At 31.5% G+C, this 19,441-nt stretch overlaps 3 protein-coding genes and 1 long non-coding RNA gene across 8 annotated transcripts; 1 reads left to right on the top strand and 3 right to left on the bottom strand.

Annotated features, from left to right (window-relative positions):
* Positions 1-4,280: 4,280 nt before the first annotated feature.
* LOC101253846 (cystinosin homolog) lies at positions 4,281-6,420 on the bottom strand. 5 transcript variants are annotated; one of them, XM_004231770.5, is made up of 9 exons: positions 6,029-6,420; positions 5,822-5,954; positions 5,652-5,741; positions 5,444-5,568; positions 5,252-5,294; positions 4,981-5,098; positions 4,832-4,881; positions 4,671-4,760; positions 4,281-4,544 (listed from the first exon to the last, which is right to left on the bottom strand). In XM_004231770.5, exons 1-9 carry the CDS (start codon positions 6,145-6,147, stop codon positions 4,515-4,517), a joined length of 798 nt encoding a protein of 265 aa, XP_004231818.1. In that variant the 5' UTR covers positions 6,148-6,420; the 3' UTR covers positions 4,281-4,514. The 5 variants fall into 5 exon arrangements, with proteins under 5 accessions (XP_004231818.1, XP_010315945.1, XP_069150179.1 ...); XM_010317643.4 differs by having other exon boundaries at positions 5,444-5,583; positions 6,029-6,217; XM_069294078.1 differs by lacking the exon at positions 4,671-4,760 and having other exon boundaries at positions 6,029-6,227.
* Positions 6,421-10,538: 4,118 nt separating this feature from the next.
* LOC101254148 (uncharacterized) lies at positions 10,539-14,081 on the top strand. Its single transcript, XM_004231771.5, has 4 exons — positions 10,539-11,094; positions 11,253-11,427; positions 13,232-13,509; positions 13,681-14,081. The coding sequence occupies exons 1-4, from the start codon at positions 10,636-10,638 to the stop codon at positions 13,786-13,788; spliced, it is 1,020 nt and encodes a 339-aa protein (XP_004231819.1). The 5' UTR covers positions 10,539-10,635; the 3' UTR covers positions 13,789-14,081.
* On the bottom strand, positions 13,978-14,477 carry LOC138341904 (uncharacterized). Its single transcript, XR_011215007.1, has 2 exons — positions 14,337-14,477; positions 13,978-14,251 (listed from the first exon to the last, which is right to left on the bottom strand). It is a non-coding gene; the product is annotated as an uncharacterized lncRNA (long non-coding RNA).
* Positions 14,478-14,841: 364 nt separating this feature from the next.
* LOC100736507 (succinate dehydrogenase) lies at positions 14,842-18,172 on the bottom strand. Its single transcript, NM_001247931.3, has 2 exons — positions 17,474-18,172; positions 14,842-15,361 (listed from the first exon to the last, which is right to left on the bottom strand). Exons 1-2 carry the CDS (start codon positions 18,124-18,126, stop codon positions 15,190-15,192), a joined length of 825 nt encoding a protein of 274 aa, NP_001234860.1. The 5' UTR covers positions 18,127-18,172; the 3' UTR covers positions 14,842-15,189.
* Between the last annotated feature and the right edge of the window lie 1,269 nt (positions 18,173-19,441).

Genomic DNA, 19,441 nt, shown 5'->3' with positions numbered 1-19,441 from the left:
ATGTTAATATATTGTTGAGTATAAGCAAGGTCTGAATATAGGGAGCCAAGTGGAGGAAAATGAAAAGTAAAAGTATTTCTCTCATATGGTTAAAAGAAAGGAAAAGTTTATATCACGATGCGCATTTGCTTTGTCGTTGCCGCTCGATTCGGCTTCAATAACCAATATTAGAAATGTTAATCATGTGTTATGAGTTTGGAGCCTAAATGACATAAAATTTTAACAAAAATTTCAAAACAGTATATATATATAAATTTTCATTTTAATCAAAACGACAAAAACATTGATAGAGCAGCGATTTTGTTCGCCGAAAAAAGCAAAATCGCTGCAATAGTAACGATTTGCTAATTTTAAATATTTTTTTAAAAAAAAAATTCAAGCCAATATAAATTTTTTTAATTTTTTTTAAATAAATTGCTGCCTAGGAAACGGTTTGAGAAATTTAAATAATATTTTTTAATTTTTTTTAGTAGATCGCTGCTTCTGCACCGACTTTACATTTTTAAGTAAATCACTGCTACTGCGGCGATTTTACATTTTGTAAATTTTTGTAAAAGATATTTTTTAGTAAATCGCTGTTACTGCGCGATTTTACTTTGTTCAATTTTTAAAAAAAATACTTTTGGTAAATCGTTGCTACTGCAGCGATTATACCTTTTATAATTTTTTTTAGGAAATCGCTGCAAGAGCAGTGATTAATTAATTTTTTAAAAAATGGTACAAATCGCTGCACCGATAGCGATTTAATTAAACTTTAAAAAATAAATTTTACAAAAGGTAAAATCGCTGCATGCGATTTACCAAAAAATATTATAAATTTTTTTTTAACAATGTAAAATCGCTGCAGTAGCAGCGATTTATAAAAAAAAATTTACAAAATGTAAGATTGCTGCTGTACTAAAAAATATTAAAATAATTTTTTTTAAAGTGTAAAGTCGCTGCAGTAGCAGCGATTTACTAAAAAAAATTTTAAAAAAATTATTTATATCGCAAATCAGCAATTTAATTTACAAAAATAAAAAATAGATACCGATTTGGTTTAAATATTTTTTTAAAAAAATTCTAAAATCCCTGCCTAGGAAGCGATTTATTAAAAAAATTATATTGGAAGCGATTTCTTGAAAAACATGTTTTTTTAAAAAAAAATATTTAAAATTAGCAAATCGCTGCTCTACCAGCGATTTTACCGTTTTGATTAAAATTAAAATTTATATACCATTTTGAAATTTTTGTTAAAATTCTATACCTTTAGGCTCCGAACTCCATTTGTTATCATACACTATCTTTTCTGTTTCTTTTCATATTTTATTGTTTAATCTTTAGTTTCATAACAAGCATCTATTTATCATATTTATTTATACTTAAAAAGGTTCTTTAAAGTTAATAAAATGTTAGTCATTTGTTATCATACAATATCTTGGATTTTACATGGTCATTAGATTTTAGACAGAATTTTTTTACAAGCTCAAGAAAATAGGTTGATTGCACAAGAAAATGCTAAAATGAAGAGGGGAATTCTTATGAATTGATTCTGATGTTCATTTGGAGTTTGTAGTTGGTCAAAAATTAGTATTCGATTAAAAAATTTTGATGGTCCATTGAATATCAAATAGAATTTCTATAGGTTCAAGCCTAAACGTTGAGAAAATGTTGTGGGTACTCTAGGCTTGCTGGTTCTAAATTTCATTATGGAACTGTGGTTCGCTTAAATTTAGTATTGGGCTAAAAATTTACCCATTCAATTTAGATAGAATTTTTAAAACAAGCCTAAAACATAGAAAAGATATGCCTATTGTGCAAGAAAATACTAAATTGAGGAGGAGATTCTGGAGTTCGTTTTGGGTTTGTGGTTAGCCTAAAATTAGTATTGGCCTAAAAAATTTACATACTCTATCAATAAATAATTGCAGACGAAATATTTTTGTAATTTCTTACCAAACATAATTTATATAAGAATATACTTATTTTTCTCATTTCCTAATAACTTGTCTTTTTTCTTTCTTTCTTAATTAGCTATACTAATTACTTGTTCATTTTGATAAATCAAGACATGATAAATTTTCTTAAAAATTATACCATAAATTAATTGTTTTTTTAATTTTTTTTAACTTTTTAATTCATCTACTTCATAATTAATATGGATAAAATTATAAATTCATTATGTCTATCATTGTTTCTTAATAATTTTGTCGATAAATAATTAGAAACAAACAATATTAAGTAACTAATAAGACTGAATTTCAAAGAAAAGATTCTTTGAAGTTAATAAAATGTTGGTCATTTGTTACCTTACACTATCTTGGATTTAGTTGTCAAAATTCTTATTGATAGATATGAAAATTTAACTAATTTATTTTCAAAGTTCATAAATAATAGGTAAAGTTCTAATATGACAAACTTTGAAAAAATTAACTAAAACTTTATAAACTTGAATGGAAAATTTTTTTGGCCAGAAAATTTGGTCATCTTTGACCAGAATAATAAAAAGTCTTGTTTTATTTTAGACATGTTTACATCTTTACTTTAAAAATTAAAGATAGTCAACTATGGAAAAAAAAAACTACAAATTCGACCAAAAGAGAACATTAAGTGAAAAACAATTGTTTTCAAATTATGCTTTACAGGGGAAAAAAATGGTGACATTAGTAGTATTAAGTGAAATATAATGTTCAAATGAGTATATTAGCGGATAAAATAAATAATCAAATCATATATTTTTAATATTGATGATAGTGTATTAGTTCTACCATCAAGAAATTAAAATAAAGAAAACTAATGTAATATTGTATATCGCCAACAAATTTTGTGTAATGAAGTTAGATATTAACGAATAATCTTTTATGTTCTTAATTCTAGAATCGGATGATTTGAATATAATAGAAATAAACAAATATTATTTTACAAATTCAAAATTAGAAACATTGATAAAATTTAGAATTTTTATAGTAAAATTAGTTTTACACGCAATGGAAAAGAAAAGAGAAAGGACTAGAGAAAAGAGGAAGAAAGAGGAATAGAAAAAAGAGTGAACTAGGAAGAATTAAAAAAATGAAGTTAGATTGTAATGGTTCCACATTATAAAATTAAAAAATTTCTTTCCCACAATTAATAATAATTTTGACTCATTAAACATAACAATGAATGTTCATACGTATTTTTATAAGTTTAGGAAATTATAATAATAAAGATTTGATTTTACTTTGAAAGGAAAAAAGGTTAAAATTAGTCTTTTTATAAATCTGGCCAAATTATGATTAGATAATTCTGACTATTAAGCACTTCCCAACTTTAATAATATAGGTTTTTATATTATCTAGGTGAAGTTTTTGATCAAAATCATCCTTCAATTATACCTGAATTTTAAAGTACATTCTTAAAGTACCATTTTAGCGGAAAACAATATTTAAAAGTGAACAATTTTCATCCTTCTACTTGACTTATTAGAAAACTAACACATCCACAAAAATCAAGTCATCCATTCGTAATTATTATTTTTAGATATGCCAAAAATACTATCGTGAATTTTTTCTATAGTAGAATTTAACATTATGCAAAATCTTTTAAATTGGCAGATTTTTTCCATTTATTTTTCATGTAATTTGATATTAAAAATATTATTAATTGAAATGAGTTTCTTCTCAATTGAATATGCTGGAAGCGACATTTGTTGGAGGCTTGCTCTTCTATCTCTTCTAATAATGTAGAATGAAACTCAAAAGCGAGACATAATCAATATTTTGATCACTTATATATTAGATTTGCTCAAATATTTATTGATTAAATACATTTTGGTTATGAAAAAGTAAAGATAATTAAGTTTCAGCTTCTTTCCGTTACCAAATGGGAAAGAGCAGATTATGTATCCTCACATCTTCCATACATTTTTTTTTTCAATGAGCAATATTCTAACATTCTTAATATATATTTTTCAGGAACTTCTTATAGCATATAACGAAATTATGCAGGAAAATTTTTGTTAATAGTCACGTGAACTGCTCATGTTTTTGTATGATTCATTAATTTTTTGACAATATCTAATAAAAGGATGAAAATTGTTCACTTTTATATATTTGAAGGATATTTTCCTGCTAATAATGATACTTTAAAGATGTATTTTAAATTTGAGGTATAATTTAATGATATTTTTGACCAAAAACTCTATTTATCGCACATTGGGTCAAAACTATACAGAGAATATATGAGGGATCAATTAAATATGTCGATTATGACTCAGTACTATTGGTTTAAAGTTTTTAATATAATTGAAACGGAATCATGAATTTGGTTCATAATAAACTTGAAATATTCTTAAAAACATGTTCAATTATTAATTACAAACTTGAATTTAGAAATGACAGAGCATATCAATAAACAAACTACGATTTTGAAATACTCCAAACGTTAAATTTATAAAATATAATAGACTACATCTTCTTTAACTATGTTTCGACTGGAGTAATACTGTTACGTACACCAAGATGACTTGAGAAAGTTCAAATTCCACTGTTTTACAATCAACGTCCCTGAATGTCCCTTGGTTCCTCCTGAGTAATGCATATATAACCAAATTATAAACGATAAATATTTGCACTAGAAACACTTCATTTGAAGAAGAAAAAAGTGCATTTTTATCTAAGACATTATGTATGTGGAATATATTTGAGTGTTACCACATCAAATTTAGGAGAAACCACTTCTTTCGTTGAAGGATATAGCACATAATGTTGCAGAATGAAGAGAATGTCAAAGAATATCGACACCTGCAACATTCATTTATTCAAAATACAAAGACGAGTGTATATAGGTAAAAACACAGACGAACATTTCATACCAATGACAACAAAGTCTTGCCGATGTTTCCATAAAAGTTCACCCACGAATCTGTGGGAAAAGTAGATCAAACACTCTCTCACTTAGGCACACAAACATTCATAACTAGCTAGATACTGCATATAGGAAGATTATATTATTGAAACTCACGTTGATCTATAGATTGCACTGCCATCTGCCCGTAATTTGTTAAACCTCCAAACAAATCCAGCAAAATGTTACCAATACTAAAACCAACGGTGCTCTTTCTCCGGAAGTTCATAACAGCCTATAGATTTTCGACAGCCAACATTCTTAAACCAGGGAAGCATTGGAAGTAAACTAAGTAATATGTCGAAGAAGCAGACGACTCTATCATAAAAATAACTGGAAGCAATTGATAACTTTTTTCTCAAACAAAACAGGACTAAGCCATATTTACCTGGGGAATGTACTTGGTTACTGTCATAGCAACCTGCAATCCGCTGCAATTGACAGAAACAAGTGTGAGATTTTATATTGTCATAGTAGATAGAGTTCGGGTTCAGTGATATTCATTTATAACCCAATAACTAGGGATTGATCAGACAAAAAATGTGAGTTAAATTGTGGATTTTAAAAGAAGGTGGCTTACTTGAAACAGGACACTAGCCATAGCCAGGAATGCTTAGGGATAGCCACAAACACACAAACTGCAACACTTAACCAAGCAACAGAAACAATTGCTATAGCAATTTTCGATACCTTCTGATTTCCACGCTGAAAAGAGATGTACTACTCCATATGTCTATGAGAAGGAAATTAATAATTTGAACTGAAAAGAGATAGGTACACTTACATACATCATAGATAGAGATCTGAAACAAGGTAAAGGCTGTTAAAAGAAGAGCATGAGTAGAGAAAGCCACATCATTGGCAGCTACAGGTATCATCTGAAGTTAAACAATTAATTAATTAATTAGCACAAAACAAAACACCATACATGTACACATGTGTTTATCGCACAATGAACCTCATTTTTGCCATATCGATTATGATATTGCCTTTGAACAGCACAACTGAAGAACATGGAAGCATTGTAGATGAGATAAGACGAGTGCTTTGTCAAATTCAACACCACGAAATCAAAATTCAATCCCACCACACTAAAAAATTAGAAATAACTGATCAGAATAACTGAAGTTGCAAAATTAAATTAAAAATAAAAGCAGAAAATTACCTTTTCCGACGAAAATTCAAAATGACCTGAGGATAAAAGCTAATAGACCATGACACAAACGCAATCCATCCCAAAACATTATACAACACTTCCAGTGGAACGGAATTCCAAGAAGCCATTAATTAACAAACTAGATTGAAGACAAAAATCGAATCGTAAAATCCCTATTTTTGTGTCTAGAAAAAGAATAGGGGTATTTATTTCGATGCAAATCCCAATGTAACCAACATTAATACAGAAGTCAATACTCAGTCAAACTTGACCAATTTTTAAATTTAAGTCAACCCGTTTTCAAAATTAAGTCAATTTAACTAATCTTTAAAAATTAAATTATATTAATGTTTTTTCTAAAAAAAGTTTATACAAAAATATGCATTAAATTCTTATTGTTTGATGATAAATAAAATCATAACAACTAAAAATGGACATAGAAAATAATTTATTTTACGCAAGTAATGAATGTGCCCCATATTTCGTCCATATTCACGTCCCTTTCACCCATCATCTATACCGAAGTGCTTACGTTCAAGCAAGAAAATATGATTGCATGATTTGAAATTGAACAAATTATACCGGAAAAGAGGAAAGGATCCCTCCATTATTATTTTGTTTATATGTAAGCCACGTGTCCACAATAAAAATGTTCTCTCCATTCCGTTTTCTGGTATCAATCTTTCAGATTCAAATTATTTTATTTTTTAGTGATAAGTTTGTATTTTTGTAAAATTGAAGCAAACTAACAATATAAAGATAAAGAAAAGAAGAATATAAAAGAAGAGATATAAAAGATGAAAATAATAGAAGTAGGTAGACAAAAAGATGAGAGCTTTTTTTATTCAAGTCTTTACTAAACCTTCAAGTTATACAATATGAACCCTTATGCCTCTATTTATTGTGTAGCATAGAGGCATATAAAAGGTTAGTCATAAACATGACATTAACATGAATATAATGGAGAGGTCATTAACATGAATATAATGGAGAGGTTATGAAAGTGAAAGGTTACAAGAATAATAGTTATAAAGGTGGAGGTTATGGAGGTTATGATCATCTTCATAATGAGGAAAATAGTGGAGATAATGGGTGAGTAACTTCTTGGTGTTTATATTGTTCTATAACACTCCCTCTTGGATGTCCATTGATAATATGCTTTGTTAAAACCTTACTAGGAAAAAACCCTGTGGGAGAAAATCTTACTGAAGGAAAAAGAGTACACATATTTTCTAATAAGCTTTGAATGTTGTCTCGTTAAAAACTTTACCAGGAAAACACATTTGGGACAAAAACATGGTTAAGGAAAAGAGTACAATACGTATTTTTCTCTCCCTGATAAAAACTTCACTTAATATCTTGAAAACAATGCATTTCAATCTTGTATCACAACTTTCTCAAATATTGATGTTGACAATCTTTAGTGAATAAATTTACAAGACTATCACTTGAATGGATCTTTGTACGTCTATCTCATCATTTTGTTGAAGATCATGTGTGAAAAATACTTTTGGTTAAATATGTTGTGTCTGTTCTCCTTTGATTATATCTTCCATTCAATTGAACTATATATATTTGTCAAATGAAAATCACTTATTTTCTGAATATGATAGATTATGATTCCAACCAAACACACCCTTGACTTACTTCATTGATCAATATGATTTGAAGGAGTGGTTATCAATGTTTGTTGAATGTCAATATATTGTTGTGACTCCATATGTCAGCAAATAGTTCATTTCCGATCGAGCTTTCTGGTAGATCAAATAAATATTTTGCATACACATAATCAAATCATTTCTGACTCATGAGATTGATCAATTTCATTGAAACTCGTCTTTTCTTCTCAAAGAAAGTTACACTTCTTCTAGCATATGCATAACCAGCAATCTGTAAGTGCACCAATTGCACTAATACATAATATTTTAAATCATTTTCATGAGATTGAAGAAATCTTTTATTTGTGTTACGCAATCTCAAAATCATTGAGTACTCAATAGAATTGTTTTAAGACATTTTAAATCTTTCAAGGATTTTAAAAATAAATTTTATTAATATCTCGGCATATTTTACAATGGTTAATCAACGTTTTATATTAATATAGACTATTATTTCTGATAACCAAGTTTTTTTTTACATTAACTAGTTTTACTAAAATTAATTTTGTTTTAGGCTGGAATTATATACACTCAGATCGTTAGGAATCTTCATTAGTGGTGATGTACCAATTACGAAATACTTGAGTATCAAATGATTAATGATCGTGTCCGCATCTAATTGTGAAGATATAGTAGTAATCAAGCCTTCATACTTGGTGTTTATATCTTACATCACTCCTTCAATTTCGTAATTCACGTAATTACCTATAGAAAATTTTAAATAATTAATAATTTTTCTAAAAAATACATAATAAATTTTATGCACTCATCAATTTAAACAGTTTGGCAGTTACATTGATATTTGATACTAGTATATAAGACAATTACCGATATACTTTACTAATTGCCCGAAATGTGCATAAATTTTTTCACCTCAATTTTCATAATCGATTACACCAAATAATTTATTACACTAATAAATACATCAATAGTTTATTATGTATTTTGAAATTATGATATTATATATTAGACCAATAAATACACCAAGCTCAACACATCATAGAATTATTTTGGTGTCATTTCACTTGAAACAAATATACCAGCATAAATATCATATCACATACCTAATAAATCAATTTGTGGTAATTCACACAATCGACGGACCAAAAGTAATATGACATTCAACACAAAAAATACACTAACACATTCATCATAATTATAATTTATCACCAATTTATAAAAATAAATACACCAGATTAAGTAACAGATCACATATGACCAATTTTTGAATTATTATCTACACCAATTCAGATAAACAAAATACACCAAAAATATTAACCAATTTTTTTTGAAAGTTATATTTTATATACCAAATAATACAACTAAATACACAACAATATATATATGTATCTGAAATTTAACTTATATGTTTATAGCATATCACATACCAAAATACACTATTCATAAAATCAGTTAATATTCAGCATTCAACATACCAATTAAATCACTTAAGTAATGAATTTATATTAACTTGGTGCTTTAATCAATTTAACCTATTATTTAAAAAAAAAAACTTTTTCGGGTCATCAGATTATAACCAAAATCATATGATGTTGTTTTATTACACCAAAATCGTTAGTATAATACAACGAATAAATACCAAAAAGAATGAAAACACAGATTATGTGAAAATCCTATTAATATTCCACAAACAATTGCTAAATATTAATATCTATTTAATAATTATATCTGTTACTATTGCACCAGAACATTAATCAAAATCTTAAGAATGTATATTCAACAAGTTCGACAAAATCAAAGGAATCACTATCAACGCCTGCGATGAATTAAAATTGAAAAATTATTTAACTGCATATTTTTTTTTTATCTTAGTTTGGAACATAAGTTCTATTTTTTAAGAAAACCTTTCTTTATAGGATATGATATATGTAAATTAGGGAAGATAAAATAATTGAAGAAATTTAAGGTGACTTGGTACACATTTTCTTTTTGTAATTTTAATAAGAATTCCAATTTTGAAAAAAAAAAATTGCTATTCAGTTGGAAAAAAAAATATTGCTATATTCGTGTAATTAAAGTTAGGGCAAAGGACATGATTTGTACTTTTAAGGCAAAATTATCATTTGTCCTTTATAAGGTTATAATTACAGAAATTCCTCAAACTGATACAATAATATAAGAGCTGATACATTAATTTGATATGCGAGATACATTAATCGTTAAGTAAGATACATTATATTTTGTACATGATACGCTATTCTGATGTACATTTTATACATGATACACTAATATGATGCACAAGATACATTAATTTGATGCGCTGATGAATTAATCTGATGCATGCTATCTAATAATATATGATAGCAGCCAAGAAATTGAGTTCTTCCTTCTTTCTTCCAACTTTGAAAGTACCGATAGATACTATCATATAAAAAGAAGAGGTGGTCTGACTAACTCAATGAAGTGAATTTTTCAAATACATGCTCAGAAAAATGAGAAAAATGGAGTTTTTGAAAAGAAAAAGAAATCCTTGTATAATACTCTTGCCCTAGACCCCCATTTTCTATTCTACCCCCATTCCTCTATGATTAATATTCAGTTAATTCCGCAAGTTACATTAATTTGATACGCTGATACATTAATTTGATGAATGAAAATAAGAAATTTTAGAAATTTGTAAACTAATAATAGGAATTAATGATAGTAAGAGAACTTAAAAGTGTGATTTTTGTCATTTTTCTTTAAAAGTTATTAAGTTGTATCTTTAAGGCCCTTCAATATCCCTTAGTAAGTTAAATTCTTACTTAAATTCAGCTAATCCAAGTGGGCCTTGACTACATCTATGGATCCTGAACAATTAATTTGGGCCTAAATGCTTTATTGAGGCCTGTTTCCTGGAAGAATTTATCAGGCCCAAACCCAAAACAGAATGCTTCTCGTGCTGAGCAGTAGCAAATTCAACGTCTTCAGCTGCATCCATCGTCTTCTCTCCAAGCTATGGCGGCTGAAATCGTGAGAAGAAGTCTTAAAGCATCAAACTTTTCCCTTCTAAGAAACCTAACCTCTTTGCATACTCGCTGTTTCAGTAACTTGGCTGAATCTGTACAACCGGAATCTGATGTCCCATCTTCCTCATTCACTTTCTCTGAGAATTCGGGCGATGCAGACTCGAATTATCAGAGAAAATCAGCAATCGATGAAAATATCTTCATTAAGGGTCCAAAGAAGGCTTCTTCGTCAAAAGAGGCGGATTCTGTGACGATGCCTATGTCTTTCATGACTGGATCAATTGTGGGAAAGAGGTTTTATCAGAAAGTGACGACTAGAGAAGCTGAAGATGGAAATGGTTGGAGTGTTATGCTTGATTACCGTACGCTTAAAACCCCTTCTAAGCGCCCTCTCAAATGCCCCACTCTCGCTCTTGCTAAGGCTATTGCTGCTGAATGGGAATACCAGGTCCTCTATTCCTCATTTCTCAGATGCCCATTTTAGTGAACTTCTCTTTTTCGTCATTCATGTGTTTTCTATATCCAGGGAACTTGATATTTCCCATATTGCTTGATGTTTTAATTGTGTGTTTTGCTACCCTTGGCCTGAAATGTATTTTGGTGTAGGAAGCAGATGGGATCAGGCCCTTTACTATGCCATTAATGAAACTATCATGTACTGCACTAGAAAGAGTTCCACTGACGCGTCATAAGATAATTGAATATTTGATGAAGAAATTCCCTCAAGATTTAGTATTCTGTCGTGCTCCAGGGGATAATGATCTGACAAGCGGAGTTCTTGGTATGTTATTTTGCTAAGTGTAATTCTTTTTATATGCTCTCAACATTTTGCTTTTCTCATAAAACGGTTTCAAACATGTCTTTAGGAGCAAACTTAGTTTTGATATCCTTCATTTGTTGGGCAATTTATGGTGAACAGGCTTGTTTTTACCAAGTGGCAAAAAGTAGTGGTCTGATATAATTTTCATAAGTCTTTTGCTGCCCAGCTGTACTCATTTTTTGAAAAAATAATTAAGAACGGAAAATATTGAAATGATTAATAATTCAGCTGTCCTATTTCTATGTCTAGATCTCACCCACTGCTAGTGTCAGTCATAGCCAAGGATAGAGCATGCCGTTGTTAGCTAGTTTCTTTCGAGTTTAGAAGGAGGGAATCTTTTGCTTTTCCAGCAAATGGTTAGTAATTGGAGTCTGAAATTTATATCAGCCTCTGCTAATCTGTGTAAAGAATTTTTTATTGTGCTCTTTACTCTGGTATTTGGACGACCTCATGCATCTTGAGATTACATGGTTAATAGTTTCTGCTCTTTTTTTTTCCGATGAATGATTCGATCTTAAATAATGCAATTATCTCTCTAGCTTCTGAGAGCATTTTGTGATAGCACAATTCTGCTACCCCATGTTAGAGCGTATTGGAGGACAAGACAGTAATGATATATCGCTTATTTTTTATCTCCAGAATTCCATTGCACCTTTTACATTTGAACCACCCACTATATCAAAGTTTCATTTAGCAATATATTCTGCCCGCCAAGCACACTACTAAAACCTGGTAGATAATTGAACTCTCTTCAAGGTTTAATTCAGTGAACTGAAGAATAAATTTTGATGGGGAAAATGGTGCTAGGAACAGTGTGAGTATTATTAAGAGGGACTACAGTTCAGTGTTAGGAAGTGTGATCAGACATGGTTTGGTAGGTGGTTTGAATAGGGTTCCAGTGGCCTTCTGAATTTTATAGGATCTGATATGATGTAGGAAGAATGAAGACCTAATAGGATCCGCTCAGAGTTATGAGAAGGTTCACTGGAAGGGCAGTAGTGGAGAAAGGGGAGAGAGATGAGTGGTCTTGGTTGAATATGGGGGATTTCACCACAGTTTTTTTATTGGTCGAAGGAATTAATGTTGTGACTCTAGTCCCAAAACAAAAGATAAAATGAAACGTCATTTGAGGGCCACTTCTTTTTTCAACGTTACTTGAAGTTATACTGTACTTCAGTGTTGATGGATCTAGGGAAGGGATTCTTTGAGCATGACTATCATCACCCATGATGATATCTTTCTATTCTAGTCTCCTCATTATATTTTAAAAATCCAGAAGTCTCCTTTTGGATTCTTCCTAGGGTGATTTTAAATCCGATAGAGCATATTAGATATTCCAGTGATCCTAAGCTTTTGTAACATTGTTAGCTCCTCCTATAAATGGAATATGCTTTGTGCTCAGAAGTTCCATCTATTTGGCCAACTGTGAAGCGGCCTAGAATTACTTTTTGTATTGTTAATATCACAAGAGCTAGAAGAGTTTAGACTCCATATTCTGACTGCAAGAGCTATTTACTGGTTTGGTATATGCTTACCAACAGCTAAGTTGCTCGGACTCTCCAAAAATGCTGCCACATTCGTGTCGGATCCTTCAAAAATACACTATTTTTGGAGGATCCGACATGCATCCATTTACATTTTTGAAGACTCCGAGCAACGTAGCTTATCAGCAAGCCTGCAGCACTCTTTTGTTTGTTTTGGCCTTTTATTTAGGTTTCATACTAGTACTTTTTGAATATTGATTTGACACTTCGAAATTTCACAGAGCGTCAAGTAGAGAAAATTGATCCCCTTCTTAAGTGGGTAGAGTCAGAATTCGGCTTCAAACCCACTGTACACACCAGTTTTTTTGGTGGCAAGCAAGATGATGGTCTTGTTAGTGCCATCGGAAGCGTTCTCAAGAAAACAGATGATTGTGAATTGGCAACCATTGATGCAATTGCTTCAGCTGCACATTCTTTAGTCATTGCACTTGGAATTTTCCGTGGTAGATTGGGGATTGAGGAAGCTATTGAGTTAATTAGGCTTGAGGAAGATTTGCAGGTTTGTACACAGTCAATTTCCTTTCTTTATCTTTTGTAGGACTTCGTGTAACCTATCTAATACGCGAACAGCCAGGGCTGTTGTCTCTCATTTAGTAGTATCTCTACATAATCGATGCCTGCGCTACCAAAACGCAAGTTTTAAGTGTTCACTTTCCCTGGCTTCTTACAGGTTGACAATTGGGGTCTTGTTGAAGGTGGTCATGATGTTGATATTGCAGATTTAAGAGTTCAGATTGCGTCTGCTGTGGTGTTCCTTGGACTTACAAGGAGTGTATAAATTTTGGTAATATTTTAGTGAGTCTTACCTTCAGTTGAGGTCACCAACGAGGTGAAGTCAATATGTTGGGTAAGTTGTATTAAGCTTATTGCTTTCACAAGAACGGGAGATGATTGCTGCAAATAACCTGCTGATGAGGAATAATGAACATATTTTTCTGAATTCGAATGCACTTCTTTGAACTTGGACTACCCATCAATTTTGATAGTTTATTGATGTATGTTGTAAATGAAGAGAGCAAATCAAGTATCTTTTACATCTCTTATATGCAATCTAAGTCTCTTATTTAAAAACATCTCTTATTTAAAAACATAATTAAAGGAGAGTTGGTTCCCCTCGTTGACCAATATATTTCTTCTATCGTTTTTGGCTCAACGCTCTTCACGGCAGCACTGAACGCAGAGAGGTGGTTGTTTTGTAACATCACAATAGCAACAGGCTATATCACAGTCGTTGTTACACCCTGTGATATAGATATAGAAGAATGAAGTTATTTCATCAGTCACCTAATGAGAAAAAAATTAATACTATTTGTTTCAAGTGGTAACCTGTTACTGTGAAGTATTGAGATGGCTCCACAGTCTTAGAGTCTATGAGAAAGGGCAGACGAGTGCTTGTTCCAACAATTGTACTAATAATAATCACCATAGAAACTAGAAAGCTAACTACTACTAACAACTTCATTCCTTTTCTTCTGATTATTGGTTTTCATGTGGTGGGGGTTGTTATATATAGCAGTATAAAATAATTATCTCTTAATACTATCCTACTTTAGGAGTTTGAGCAAACCTCGTGAAGATAAAAACAATTGATTCAATGGAGATCATCCAATGCTTGTGCTAATATAAGTACTATATCTACTGTTTTCAAACTTCAATCTAATGTATAATCAAAGGGTCATACTTCTCATATGAGGAACTAAAACTTTTGGGGAGTGCCAGTTTTTCTTTCTTTTTTTTAGTGTCCACTGCGATTCTGAAAAATGTACTAGTACTACTATCTCTTTTCATGCCCATAAATATCAAGTTCCGAACACAAATAACTTAAAACTAATTGACTCAAAGAAACTCGAGTATCATTAAACACCACACAGATCTGTATGTTGCTGAGAAGCAACATACAAAGGGAATAACAAATAATCACTCCTTCAAATAACACACATTAGCTAAAAAAACTTATGAGGAAACACAAACTGCCTTAATGGCATTATGGAGCAATGTACTTGAAATTGATACTGTATTATATTTCAGAGAGATGCACCTTTCATCTCAAATTCAAGTATTAAAAAGATCTCAGAGAGTAAATTACAATCTGTGCATACATTATTTTGGGACACAACCTCCTACTAGTCCTTCAAAATCAATCTTAGCAGAAAAGATTGGAACACACTACACTGCAGGCTCAAGGTGCCATCTCCAGCTTCTTGATGTTCTGAATATGCTTCCCGGGATTTAATCCCTTTGGGCAAGCACGAGAACAATTCAGAATAGTATGGCAGCGATAAAGCTTGAATTCGTCATTAACTGCATCCAGGCGCTCCTGAGTATATTCATCACGGCTATCCATGATCCATCTACATTTAAATACAAGAGATAAGCCTCCGTTAAATATATCGCAAGGATGGGAATAATGGATAGTAGGGTTAATGGGGTAGAACTTCTTATAAACAATCCAAAACTCTAGAAAATCAAGGCAAGTACTGAAATTTCGGAAATCCAAAACTCTTACTCCCTCATCATGCAATTGACCTAGGTAAATAATGCCCTACATCTCTAAGCAAGTCGGTCATACAAGTCCAAAAGCCGTTTGGACAAGATGTTAACCGAAAACATCTCTAGCATTTGGCCTCAGGCAACAGCATTCCTCTAATACTCCCTTTGACATAATAATATATATCCCCAGGTTTGTAGAACTGAATAGAAAAAGGTCCTCCTTTCATCTACTTTTCCTATCAATTTCTTTTTTTCCTTTGAATGACGACTCGCCCAGGGTGTGATTTGAACTTTTTCCATCCTTGCATGTAATTCCCACACTGAGAAAGAATAGCAAAGGACTTCTAACACTACTATTGTCTTTGAACCTTACAAGCTGATCAGTGGTGGCCCTAAGATTTTAGTATCATGATAGTCAATGCCTTTGAATGTAGGTTGCGACACACTTGAAATTTTAAGGTGATTTAGTGGAGAAAGTCAAAAAAACATAATGAATATTATCATTACAAATAGAAGTGTTCCAGAAAATTAAAAAAATCAAACCAAAAAGAAAACTAAACTGAATTGATGTGTAACAAAAATTGACATATTCTTTGACTTGATTTGATTTGGTTTTAAATTTTAAAAATCAACCATCATACCCATCGGATATGATTCAATATTTGAAAAGAACAAAACGAAATCGACTGCATAGAGTACTTCATTTGTAGGATTCTCCCATTCATATACAGTAATAAGGAAAAAAGAAATATGGATAAGCAAAAACACAGAAAAAGAAAGGGAAAAAGTTAATAAGGTAAAAAATAGAAGGAACAAAGAAGTATGAATTCAGTAACAAGGAAACAAGAAGAATAGATAAGCGTAAAACATTCAAAGGAAGATGCATAAAAACAAACGCCGGTTAATACTTAGATTGATCCCAGACACAATATATGCAGTGACCTTTCCTCTGCCCTCTAAACCAGTGCACCCAAACCCTCATGTGCTTTGGGTGTTCACTGTGCCTCTATTTACAAAATATAATTAATTTCCTATAAAAACACAGACAATTAACCACTAGTATGTGTTTGAGCACCCAAAGGACATAATGTAGGCTACCCCTACAACTAGTATGAGAGTTATAAAACTGATTGTTCTAGAGAGAAAGGATCAGCACAATAGGAGCGGAATGGTCCAAGAAGGACAGTTAGTTGTCAATTGGTGGTGCAGGCAGCAGAAGGAATGAAAGAGACGTGTATAATGTTAATGCAAAGGAGAGTAAAACCTAACTATTCTTGGCACATTAGTTAGATTTTTTATGGAGGACAGCAGAGCAAAAAAATTAACCACACGGCATTCAAAAAGCTGAAAGATGTATTGTCTAAAATGAGATTTTGGACGTATATCTTCAGTTTTGAATCAAATTAAAGATGACAAAGGTTAGAAACAAGTACAAATTAATGAACCAATTAGGGATTAGTAAGATGAGAAATTAATGTTTCAAAGTTGTCCAATGACAACTCAGAATAAGATTACCAGAACTACCATGGAAATTGCACGGTTTTACCATAAAATAAGACGTTTCAGCATATGATTCATCAAACTTCTACAAAAAGTTTTTTCTTTGATCCATCTTCTACAAGAAGTTGGATAGTGTTTCAGCTCACGGAAATGAGATTCATTTCATATCTGAAAGGCACACGGCGTTCTTAATCTGATACAATCAATTCAAATATTTTTATGGCCCAACCTGTTATATTTATAAGTACCATATATTTGCTGCACTTCCAGAAAAGTTAAATGTTTATTGTTTATAGGTATCTTTCTACCTCCCCACCAACACAGCTGCATAGGTTCGGGGTAACGCTATCCACCAATTAAAGATGTATTTAATTTGATATATGATCCAAACGACCAAACAAACTACAGCACATCAATAAAGAGTAAATGCAAAAGAGGAAGAGCTTGACATGATAATAACAAACAAATATTACCGGTTGGCATGGAGGAGTGCAGCGGGACCAAGATAAGACTCAGGATTCCACCAGTAGCTAGGACATGATGTGCTACAGCAAGCACATAGAATACATTCGTACATCCCATCCAACTTAGCCCTATCGCTCTTGCTCTGTGGTATCTCCTTCCCAGGCGTTGGTGCAGGTGTCTTCCTCTTAAGCCAAGGCTCAATAGACTTGTACTGATTATAGAAATTAGTCATATCCACCACCAGATCCTTAATGACAAACATATGTGGCAACGGCGTAATCGTCGATTCAGAATCCGACGAGATCTTGGTCAAACAAGCGAGTCCATTACATCCGTCGATGTTCATAGCACATGAACCACAGATCCCTTCTCTACAGGATCTCCTGAAGGTAAGTGTAGGGTCAATTTCATTCTTGATTTTGATTAGCGCATCTAAAACCATAGGTCCGCATTCCTTCAGATCGATTTTGTATTCTTTGAGCTCAGGTTTCCCTGGGTTGTCTGGAGTCCATCGGTAAATTTGAAATGATTTGAGATTAGGCTTAGATTCTACCTTCTGTGCTTGGGAGTCGGAAGCGTGAGCTCTGGCGACGAGTAGCCTCGCCGCCGGTGCTGATGACTGAACCCTAGAAATCGCTCGTCGGATTAAACTAGTCGCCATTGAAGAATGAATGAATACCAAAAACGGAGTGATTGGATAGGTTGCTACTAGAGAAAGCCAATAGAGGGGGATTTTATATTAAAGAAAAATATTGGTATTAAATGACGGAAATAGGCATGTAAAAGAAACCGACATTGGGTGGTTTTGTGTTTGAGAATGGGTGGATGTGGAAGGGGTAGTTCGGTACATGTGAAAAATATTTGAGGTTGTATTTATTGTTTCGTCGACTAATAAGCTTTGCCGTGAATGAGTTGGGATCTGTGTCGAATATTGATGACGTGTCGGATTTGTAATCGTTAGATTATTTCTAAGTAACGTGGTTGGCTCGCGTCCTGGATCAATCGCTTTTCGCTTTTTTCAGCATCGTTTTTACTGAAATACATAAATAATATCTTCGGTGTTGTGTTATTTATTTTGTGACCTAGAAAAAGGGATAGCAAACTAACAATACAAATTAAATATAAGCAACAGATAATAATACAGGTCCTATTAATTCGGGAGATACTTGACCGATTTAAATTCATTAATAGGTCGTAATTTACATTCCGTAAACACTGTTATATTTTTATGTATTGTTTAATATGTTATGCTCATACGAGGCGATTCACGTTTCAAATTAACCATTTTAACTGTGATAGATAACCCTATTTGACAACTACTATTGATGTATAAATGCAGGATGGCAATAGTTTCGTCAAAATTGAAATTCAATTTTTAATTTGAATTTTCAAATTATGATTAGAATATTGCATTCAACTTTTCGGACACTAGTGTTTTTTATAGATTAAACATAAACCCATATATCAAATTCGACTCATGGTAAATAGTGCAAGCTGAGATGTATTCACTCTGACTGTATTTTTTATTTTGATTCAAGGAGTTGTGTCCTTAAGGAAATACTATATTAATTAATGATTATATTTGAGTTATTTCATATAACTTAAAAGATTGAGTAATGAGTGACTTGAAGTTTTTACTTAATTTAGATTAGGAATTTCCTTCCTAATGATCCTTGCTAGAATGAACATTTTATTCGGATGATCGTGATAGGATTTAAAAATTATTAAGGCAATTTTGACATGATTATTTTATTAGGACTGAAAAATTATTAAGACATGAATATTTTATCTAAATAACCAAATCATTAATTCAAAACCAAACTTAAGAAAACCAATTTAATGGAACAAATTTAGATCGTAGTTCTTTTGTTTCAAAAATAAAAAATATTTTGGTTTGAGATTTAAGTTTTGTAAACAAACAGCACAAGATTAAGTTGAGGAAGCAACTCTTTATAATAAGTGCATAATGTAGTATC

The sequence above is a fragment of the Solanum lycopersicum genome, chromosome 2, assembly GCF_036512215.1.
Source record: "Solanum lycopersicum chromosome 2, SLM_r2.1".
Taxonomy (NCBI): Eukaryota; Viridiplantae; Streptophyta; class Magnoliopsida; order Solanales; family Solanaceae; genus Solanum; species Solanum lycopersicum.
The sequence above is the reverse complement of the archived record's forward strand: the minus strand, read 5'-3'. Positions and strand labels throughout refer to the sequence as shown.